At 45.0% G+C, this 10,350-nt stretch overlaps 1 protein-coding gene across 1 annotated transcript in view; it reads left to right on the forward strand.

Annotated features, from left to right (window-relative positions):
• HEATR4 (HEAT repeat containing 4) overlaps positions 1 to 10,350 on the forward strand; it is an 89,502-nt gene that overhangs the window by 74,465 nt on the left and 4,687 nt on the right. The window contains exons 7-11 of the mRNA XM_011949603.1: positions 1,177 to 1,320; positions 3,834 to 3,995; positions 4,999 to 5,159; positions 6,408 to 6,512; positions 10,087 to 10,205. Coding sequence (XP_011804993.1) covers positions 1,177 to 1,320; positions 3,834 to 3,995; positions 4,999 to 5,159; positions 6,408 to 6,512; positions 10,087 to 10,205 — 691 coding nt within the window. The remainder of the gene's footprint in view (positions 1 to 1,176; positions 1,321 to 3,833; positions 3,996 to 4,998; positions 5,160 to 6,407; positions 6,513 to 10,086; positions 10,206 to 10,350) is intronic.

Here is a 10,350-nt window from a genome sequence, read left to right on the forward strand (position 1 = left end):
ATGTCTGGCTAATTTCTGTATTTTTAGTAGAGACGGGGTTTCACCATGTTGGCCAGGCTGGTCTCGAACTCCTGACTTCAGGTGATCTCCTGGCCTTGGCCTCCCAAAGTGCTGGGATTACAAGCGTAAGCCACTACACCCAGGCGACCCTATCTTATTGATTTCCAAACTTTATGCTCAGTAAATGATTCATGAAGGAAAGAACAAAATATGCCATCCAACCGTTGTCCATGTTGTAGTTGACTGTGGTATCAGCAACCCCTCTCCAAAATTCATCCGTAGAGTTGGGGCTATCCTATACTTACTTTGCCTTCAAAGATAGGAGAGTAGAAGTCTGAGTGCCTGGGACAAAGTAATGGCCTGGTAAGGCCATTACTTGAAAGCTATGGTATTTGAGAACTCAACAGCTGTTGGCTTTCAGAACATGATAGACAAGTTTAGTTAGTGCAGGAAAAAGAGAGGCAATTCATTAGGTAAACTGGATCAGATAAACAACAACAAAAAAGACTGAAGGAAGCACCTACAGATAGTAGGAGCTTTGAAATAAAAGTCTGATACCTGCCAAAAGAGTAGTTAGCAACTAAAATGAAGAAGATGTCGAAAGCCAAATGGAAGTGCCCTCAAAGACAAAGAACCTAATGAAAACCACAATAACTAACACTTATTGAACCTTCATTATCTTGTCAGGCATTTTGCTAAACACTTTGTCTAGTTAACTCATTTAACACTAACAGTAACTCAATATGTGGATTCTAGTATTATGCCCGTATTACAAATAAGAAATCTCAGGCTCAGGGTTAAGTAACTTATCCACAGTCACACAGCTAATAACTGTGATCCAAACCAGGTATGTCCGAAAAACAAAGTACCCTTAACTACTTTGTTTTATTATCCCTTTTATTTCCCAGATAGTTACAGCAAAAACTTATTTAACAAAAGAAAGATAGATACAATGGGGCTGGGAGAAGTTTTGTCTGGGAACTTACCTGAAGAGGGTACATGGATCATCAGAGAAATAACTCCCTAAAGACCCCATCTCTGGGCCCTTTATTCTTCTGACCTAATGTTTTGCTTGAATTATTCTGGGTGAAGGGCAGACTTCTTGTCACCTGCCTGCAGCACAATATCTAATCCTAACTAGGTGGTTCTCTTTTCATTTCCCTCACTGTGGCTCAGTCATAGAGTGGCACCATGAGACAGTAGAGAACCTGCTTCGGAGCTTGGGAGACCTGCATGATGATGTTCGGATCCAAGCTATCACCACATGTGCCACAGCTGCTTTGGAACGGCCCCAGATTGCCACCAGCCAGAGGGACTCAGGTGAGACCCAAAGCTGAACTGCTTGAGAACATAAGCAACTCATAAAGCCATGGAACATCTGGACTGGTAGGGACCCAGGGCTTATCTGAGATTATTTTACAAAGGTGGAAACCAAGACTCAGAGACTGGCCTATATATACATGCTTATCAGCAATAGACATGAAATTAAAATTCCAGACTTCCAGTCCAGTAATTTTTGAACTACATTTCATCACCTTTTGTTTGCTCAGTGGCCTGCAGGGAAGTTAACATTTCCCACCTTGGAGATCCCATTCTTTTCTTTTTTTGGTAGAGACTGTGTCTTGTTATGTTGACCAGGCTAGTCTTGAACTCATGGGCTCAAGTAATCCTCCCACCTCAACCTCCCAAACTGCTGGGATTACAGGCATAAGCCACTGTGCCCAGCCAAGATCCCATGCTTTATTGATTGACTGACTGATTGATTGATTGATTGATTTAGAGACAGAGTCTTGCTCTGTCGCCCAGGCTGGGAGTGCAGTGGTGCGATCTCTGCTCACTGCAACCTCCGCCTCCCAGGTTCAAGCAATTCTCCTGCCTTAGTCTCCCGAGTAGCTGGGACTACAGGCGTATGCCACCATGCCCGGCTAATTTTTTTGTATTTTTAGTAGAGACAGGGTTTCACCATGTTGGCCAGGCTGGTCTTGAACTCCTAACCTCAAGTGATCTACACACCTCAGCCTCCCAAAGTGCTGGGATTACAGGCATGAGCCATCGCGCCTGACAAAATCTTAAAATATGATTCACAGGCTCAGCTGTGCCATTCCTTGGGCAGTTAGCTAACCTCTCTGAGCTTCAATTTCCTTATCTATAAAATGAGAGTAGTGGTAGACAAAGGGATAACAAACCTTTCCCCTTCCTACTTGAGAATTTGAACTTAAATTCTCACCTGTTAAATGCCCACCTGTTCCCCTAAAAACCTGATAAGAACACCTTTATAGGCAACATTGGTTATGATATAAACCCTGATTGATAAATTACATTGGGACTGAGGAGAGCTATAAGTGAAATATAAATACTTGATAGGGACACTATAGTTTGGGCCTCCCTGGATACTGTAACTTATAACAGGCCGGCCCTTTGTGGACCCTACAATTGTGTCTATGGAATTTTTATAAGAGACATTAGTTCCTGTAAAGCATAATTTCACCCAGTGAATAAACAATATGCTCCTGTGCTGTCCCCAAGACTCTGTGGAATGCTCAAGACAGCCTTAAGAACTCCAGCCAAGGCCAGGCGTGGTGGCTCACGCTTGTAATCCCAGCACTTCGGAAGGCCGAGGTGGGTGGATCACCTGAGTTCAAGAGTTCAAGACCAGCCTGGCCAACATGGTGAAACCTCGTCTCTATTAAAAGTACAAAAATTAGCCAGGCATGGTGACAGGTGCCTGTAGTCCCAGACACTCGGGAGGCTGAGGCAGAAGCATCGCCTGAACCCAGGAAGCAGAGGTTGCAGTGAGTCAAGATTGTGCCATTGCACTCCAGCCTGGGCAACAGAGCAAAAACTCTATCTCAAAAAACAACAACAACAACAACAACAAAAAACAAAAAAAAACAACTCCAGCCAATAGGGATGCCTGATGCTGCTGCCCTGTTGACAAACTATGCTCCTGTCCCATATCCTTCTGGTGCCATGAATGGCCCATGACAGTCTTATGAACCTTACTGTTTAGTTGAACCAAAAAAGACTCCCTGGTGAGCTCTACGATACCTACCTTGCCTAATTCAACCAAGGTTGAAAGACAATGAGATAATCAATGTGAAAACACTATATTATAAAGCACTACCTAAATATAATTGTTCTTACAAATATAAAGGCTTGGCTGGGTGCAGGGGCTCACGCCTGTAATCCCAGCACTTTGGGAGGGCAAGGAAGGCAGATCACAAGGTCAGGAGATCGAGACCATCCTGGCTAACACCGTGAAACCTTGTCTCTACTAAACATACAAAAAATTAGCCAGGCATGGTGACAGGTGCCTGTAGTCCCAGCTACTCGGGAGGCTGAGGCAGAAGAATGGCATGAACCCAGGAGGTGGAGCTTGCAGTGAGCAGAGATCACACCACTGCACTCCAGCCCAGGTGACAGAGTGAGACTCCATCTCAAAAAATATATTAAATAAATAAATATCTATATCTATCTATCTATCTATCTATATAAAGGCTCATGGGGCAAATTGGTTGCTTTTACTCACTAAAACTAATGGTGTAGTTCACTGTAGCATAGCTGGAAACATTCTCCTTCAGCTTGAATATAGCTGTTTAGAGGCCAGATGATGAAAGACTGGGAACTGGCATACCAGCACAGAGTGGAGCTTGAACACCTTGAGCATAAAATCCTGTCCATCTCAAGGGCTCAGCTAAACTGTAATTATATTATATAGCACTAAGCAACTGCAACTGGGACTGAGGTTGGCCACCACGTGGCTGTAGAAAGGAAGCTATGTGTGAGAAAAGCAAAGGGGCTAGTACTCTCTTACCTGGCTCTTTTGATCACAGACCAGACCATCCAGGACTTGCCGGAGGTTCTACTGCCTGCCCTAGAGGCTGCTCTTTGTGACAAGAATCCCAATGTGCGGATGGCAGCAGCAATATGCCAATATGCCATACAGTCACATAATCCCCTTGCCCAGAACATCATGCAGACTGCCCTTCTGAAGGGTGAGTAACTCTGTTACTTCTGACTTGGAAATATGGGATAGACATCTCACTATCAGCTTTCCCAGTCCTTTCCTCTCCACTGTCATGCTCTGCAATGTCTGCTATATTGGGTTTAGATTTACGTCAGACCATTTGAAAATTAAGGCCAGACGCTGTCGCTCACACCTGTAATCCCAGCACTTTGGGAGACCAAGGTGAGAGGATCGCCTGAGCATAGGAGTTCTAAACCAGCCTGAGCAACATAAGAAGACCCCATCTGTATAAAAAATTTTAAAATTAGCCAGGTGTGGTGATGTGCTCCTATAGACCCAGCTACCTAGGAGGCTGAGGCAGACTTATGTATACATGCTTATCAGAGTCAGCTTGAGCCCAGGGGGTTGAAGCTGCAGTAAGCCACAACGGTGCCACTGTACTCTAACCTGGGTGACAGAGCAAGACCCTGTCTCTAAAAAAAAAAGGAAAAAAAGAAAATTTGCTCTTTCTAGGTGCTTTAACAAAACAGATATACTGCCACCAAGTGCTAGCTGGACTAATTTTTTTTTTTTTTTTTTAAGACAGTTTCACACTTGTTGCCCAGGCTGGAGTGCAATGGTGGGATCTCGGCTCACTGCAACCTCCACCTCCTGGGTTCAAGCAATTCTCCTGCCTCAGCCTCCCAAATAGCTGGGATTACAGGCGTGCGCCACCATGCCCGGCTGATTTTTGTATTTTTAGTAGAGATGGGGTTTCACCATGTTGGCCAGGCTGGTCTCGAACTCCTGACCTTAGGTGATCTGCCCACTTTGGCCTCCCAAAGTGTGGGGATTACAGGTGTTAGCCACCGTGCCCAGCCAATATGATTCTTCTAAATATGGTTTAAATAAGGAATTGTATTTCTAGACTGAGTGGGGTACAAGGAAGTGAGACATCAGGTGGCTAGCAGCCTTGGGTATCAATCCAAAGACTGTTCTCTAGGGGGAAAACACATCACCATTCTGAACTCTTTTTCACCCAACTGTGGCAGGTAACAGTGTGGATAGCTGGGCTGCAGCTCAGTGCTTGGCTCTGGAAGGTACTGCCACTTACCCTGTGATTAAGAGGATCCTCCACCAGCTGTTTACAAAGAAGAATGAGGACACTGAGGAACAGACTTATATCCTCTTGAGCCATCTGAGTGAGAAGACAGTATGTGTCCATTACCGGGTCAGAGAAAGAAACAGTTTTGGGGAGCAATTAGGTCTTTGAGGTCAGTGAAAGTAAGCCATCTAAAATACAGCTGGGGCCGGGGCAATGGCTCATGCCTGTAATCCCAACACTTCAGGAGGCCGAGGCAGGTGGATCATTTGAGGTCAGGAGTTTGAGACCAGACTGACCAACATGGGTGAAACCCCATATCTACTAAAAATACAAAAATTAGCCAGGTGCAGTGGTACACACCTGTAGTCCCAGCTATTTGGGAGGCTGAAGCATGAGAATCGCTTGAGCCTGGGAGGTGGAGGTTACAGTGAGCTGAGATCACGCCACTACACTCCAGCCTAGGTGATAGAGCAAGATTCTGTCTCAAACAAATAAAACAAAATAAAATGCAGCTGAGCTGGGCATTGTCACTCACGCCTTTAATCCCAGCACTTTGGGAGGCTGAGGTGGGAGTATCCCTTCGGTCCCGGAGTTCAAGACCAGCCTGGGCAATATAGTGAGACTCTGTTTCTACAAAAAAAGAAATAAAATTAATCAGGCATGGTGGTGTGTGCCTGCAATCCTAGCTACTCAGGAGGCTGAGGTGGGAGGATCACTTGAGCCTGGCAGGTTGAGGCTGCAGCGAGCTGAGATTACACCATTGTACTCCATTCTGAGCGACAGAGCAGGGCCCTGTCTCAAAAAATTAATTAAACAATTAATTAATTAGATAAAATGCAGCTGGTTGGGTTGATGATCTCAAGCATAAGGTAGAATAAGCATGAGTAAACCTGGGTGTAGAGGTGTATACAAGGGGAAGTCACAACAGTTAGCTGCGAGAAAAGTCAGAATTAGGTTGCAAATGATCTCTATTTGCATATGCAAGAAGAGTTGTGACATGTAGAATTTGCTTCTGCTAGAAGTTTACCATTGAAAACTGCAGAGACCTACATTTGTGTTTAGTTACTTTCAGTAGTAATGTGAAAGTCATAAGCTTGAGGTATATAAAAATCATTTTAGTGGTAAAAACAAAGTCAGGAAAGGAGGGTCCCAGTTTTCTGTTTAGGTTATTAAATTTGTATTTTGTTCCCCAATTTATGATCCCAGAGTCAGTTGGCTGAGACGGAAACATGCCCCATCTCTTGTAAGTCCACTGGTGACATTAATTATGCAGGATGCCATGTCAGAATGTACTTCAAGGTTCTAGTATCTCTAAAAGTGATTGTGAATATCCATACAAGTCTTCCATTTCCTCAGACCCTGATACACACCATGCTTGCTGTGGAGCTGAACAGCTGTCAATGGAAGAACCGGATTGTGGCCTGCCAGGTTTTCTCCCGGATCAGTGGAAATGTCTGCTTGGTAAACCTCTTTCTTTTCCTCCAGGACAGAAAGCCTAAGAGAGGCTGAGCTACAGAGGCCTTCTACTTTTTGCTGCTATGTAGTATCCCATTCTTACCAAACAGATCTCTGTTCCCACATCACTACTTCTTACTTCTAGCCCAGAATTATCTTCAAATGCCAACATGTCTGTCTAGAAGCCAATGCTTCTCAGTGCAGTGGTGGTCCACAAACTGCTGGTAACTGATCCACAATGAAATAGCACAAAAACTGACAGGAGATTAGAAACGTTTATAGTAGGCTGAGTGTGGTGGCTCACATCTGTAATCCCAGCACTTGGGGAGGCCAAGGCGGGGGGATCACGAGGTCAGGAGCTTGAGACAAGCCTGACCAACATGGTGAAAACTCCATCTCTACTAAAAATACAAAAATTAGCTGGGTGTGGTGGTGGGCACCTATAATCCCAGCTACTCAGGAGGCTGAGGCAGGAGAAATGCTTGAACCCAGGAGGCTGAGGTTGCAGTGAGCCAAGATCTCACCACTGCACTCTAGCCTGGGTGACAGAGGGAGACTCCACCTCAAAAAAAAAAAAAAAGAAAAGAAAGAAACGTTTACAGTAATTGGATATTGCCTCAATATCAACAGACTTTATCAGTCAATGGCGTATTTTCCTCCCCCCAAAATTGGTTCTTCATCAAAGATCATTCGAGAAGCACTGACTTAAACTACCCAAAAACCCATCTAAATGAGTGTCTGTGTTGGTTCTCTGAGTGTTTGGCACATACATATAAAACATAGTCCCGGCTGGGCGTGGTGGCTCACACTTGTAATCCCAGCACTTTGGGAGGCCAAGGCAGGTGGATCAGAGCTCAGGAGTTTGAGACCAGCCTGGCGAACATGGTGAAACCCCATCTCTACTAAAATACAAAAATCAGCTAGGTGTGGTGGCTGGCACCTGTAATCCTAGCTACTTGGGAGGCTGAGGCATAAGAATTGCTTGAACCTGGAAGGGAGAGGTTGCAGTGAACCAAGATTGCGCCACTGCACTCCAGCCTCGGCGACAGTGTGAGACTCTGTCTCAAAAAACAAACAAAAAACCATCATCCCAGCTTTCACAAAATTAACACTATGGTAGGAATAAGACTAATATATACAGATGATTCAAGAACAAGCAATAAATATAAGGTACTCTTTTAAAACTTTTCAGAGAGAGAGATTAGTTTGGGTTAAATTTATTGCTTAAAGTTCTGTGAAGGGGTCCGGTGCAGTGGTTCATACCTGTAATCCCAGCACCTTGGGAGGTTGAGGCGGGTGGATCACTTGAGACCAGGAGTTCAAAACTAGCCTGGTCATCATGGCGAAACCCTGTCTCTACTAAAAATACAAAAATTAGCTGGGCATGGTGGCACATGCCTGTAATCCCAGCTACTTGGAGAGGAGAATCGCTTGAACCTGGGAGACGGAGGTTTCAGTGAGCCAAGATCGCGCCACTGCACTCCAGCCTGGGCAACAGAGTAAGACTCCGTCTGAAAAAACAAAAAAAAACCCACTGTCGGTGAAGATGGTGGGGCTCAGCTAGAACTGAAGAGGGAATTCCAGGCAACACTTCATTTTTGCCATTATTTCCCAATCATCTTCAGGTGTCCAAATGGGCGCTTTCCCTTCTTCCTATGTGCTACTTCATCTTTTCCTTATAACTTTAGGTATCTCCAGAATAGCCTAGAACATTGCCATTCCCATGATAAGTGAACACCCTCCACTCTGTAACCCTGACATTTTGATATGGGAAGCACAAAATCTGGCCACTCAATAGAGTAATCACCTGAAAACGTTTTGGACTTGGGTTAGTTCTGTCTCAAGTGCTATAACACCCTGCTGCTAAAGTAGTGGACCAGCAGCACAGGCATCACCTAGGAGCTTATTAGAAATGCAAAAATCGGCCGGGCACGGTGGCTCATACCTACAATCTCAGCATTTTGGGAGGCTGAGGAGAGCAGATCACTTGAGGTTGAGAGTTTGAGACCAGGCTGACTAACATGGAGAAAATTCGTCTCTACTAAAAAAAACACAAAATTAGGCCGGGCGCAGTGGCTCACGCCTGTAATCCCAGCACTTTGGGAGGCTGAGGTGTGCAGATCACAAGGTCAGGAGATCGAGACCATCCTGGCTAACACAGTGAAACCCTGTCTCTACTAAAAATACAAAAAATTAGCTGGGCGTGGTAGCAGGCGCCTGTAGTCCCAGCTACTCCGGAGGCTGAGGCAGGAGAATGGTGTGAACCCGGGAGGTGGAGGTTGCAGTGAGATGAGATCACACCACTATGCCCCAGCCTGGGCGACAGAGCGAGACTCCATCTCAAAAAAAAAAATTAGCCAGGCGTGGTGGCATATGCCCATAATCCCAGCTACTCAGGAGGCTGAGACAGGAGAATCACTTGAACCCTGGAGGCGGAGGTTGCAGTGAGCCAAGATCGTGCCATTGCACTTCAGCCTAAGCAACAAGAGTGAAACTCCATCTCAAAAAAAAAAAAAAAAGAAATGCAAAAATCTCATCTTAGGCCAGCTCAATCCGAAAATGCATCTTAACAATATCACTTTAACAACATCCGATTCATTTGTACCTTCACCTCCTTGGCACTGGGCACTTAGAATTGTCAACTGAAAGTAAAAAGACATGCAGAGCTAGCAGGGGCTGAGGTAAAGATGATGAGGACTTCATGGCAGACTGCTGGAGCTAAGAAAGGCAGTATGTCTATAAGTTTTCACTCATTCAGTAAGCATGCAGTTTCTGACCACATCTGGCGCACTAGGCACTATGCTACCACTGGGGTGCAGGGATAAGTCTTCCCTTAGTAAATGTTATAAGTAGCTAGAGCAGAAGCAGCTATGAGGTGTTGTGGGGATTTCCTGTGCTTACAAGGGGCAAAGAAGACTTCACTAAGGAGATGTTTTTATTTTTTAAAATTTTTAATAAAAGATCAGTGTGATAGGAAGGAGATGTTTTTGAGCTAAATCGTAAAGGAAGAGTACAAAGACATCAAGTACCAGGTAGGAGTAGAGAAGGGAGATACTTCTAGCAGGGAGAACAGCATGGGCACGTTTACACAATCATCGTATAGTAATCTTTGCCCATTCCTCTCTGAGAGAAGTGCGCTTATAGAGTGACCAACTATTCTGGTTTGTTCAGGCAATGGGACTTTCAGTACCAAAACCAGGAGAGTCCCAGGCAAACTGCAATGAGCTGGTCACCTCATCAAGTATCATTTTCAAATTTTAAGTCTCCCAGGTACAGATTATGTTTGCACTGATACTATATAGTTTAAAGGATGAGCTTGGGAGAGAGAGCTGGGTTTGAGTCCTGGTTCCAGCACTCACCAGGTTAACCTTGGACAAGTTGATCAAAGCCTCCATTCTGTCATCTGTAAATGGTAGCAATATCTGTCCCGCTGGATTCTTTGGGAGAGTAAGGGATGGGAAAAAACACTCAGGACAATCCTCATTAGTACAGTGATGGGTAAAAAAAGAAAAAACAGCACAACGCCAAGCACAAAATTAACGTTCAGTAAGTGATAGCTAACGATCATATCTACTTATAGGATATGAAACATAAGTTGATCCAGCTGATGTGGAATGACTGGAATAAGGAAGTGAGGCGAGCAGCTGCGCAGGCGCTGGGGCAAATGAGCCTTGGGAAAGAGGTGCACGACATAATCAGGTAAGACCCAGTCAACATGAGGAGACACTCTTCTAAATTCTTAGAAGTGTTTAGGCCGGGCACGGTGGCTCAAGCCTGTAATCCCAGCACTTTGGGAGGCCGAGACGGGCAGATCACGAGGTCAGGAGATCCAGACCATCCTGGC

This window comes from Colobus angolensis, unplaced genomic scaffold (assembly GCF_000951035.1).
Source record: "Colobus angolensis palliatus isolate OR3802 unplaced genomic scaffold, Cang.pa_1.0 Scaffold3, whole genome shotgun sequence".
In the NCBI taxonomy this organism is placed as follows: Eukaryota; Metazoa; Chordata; class Mammalia; order Primates; family Cercopithecidae; genus Colobus; species Colobus angolensis.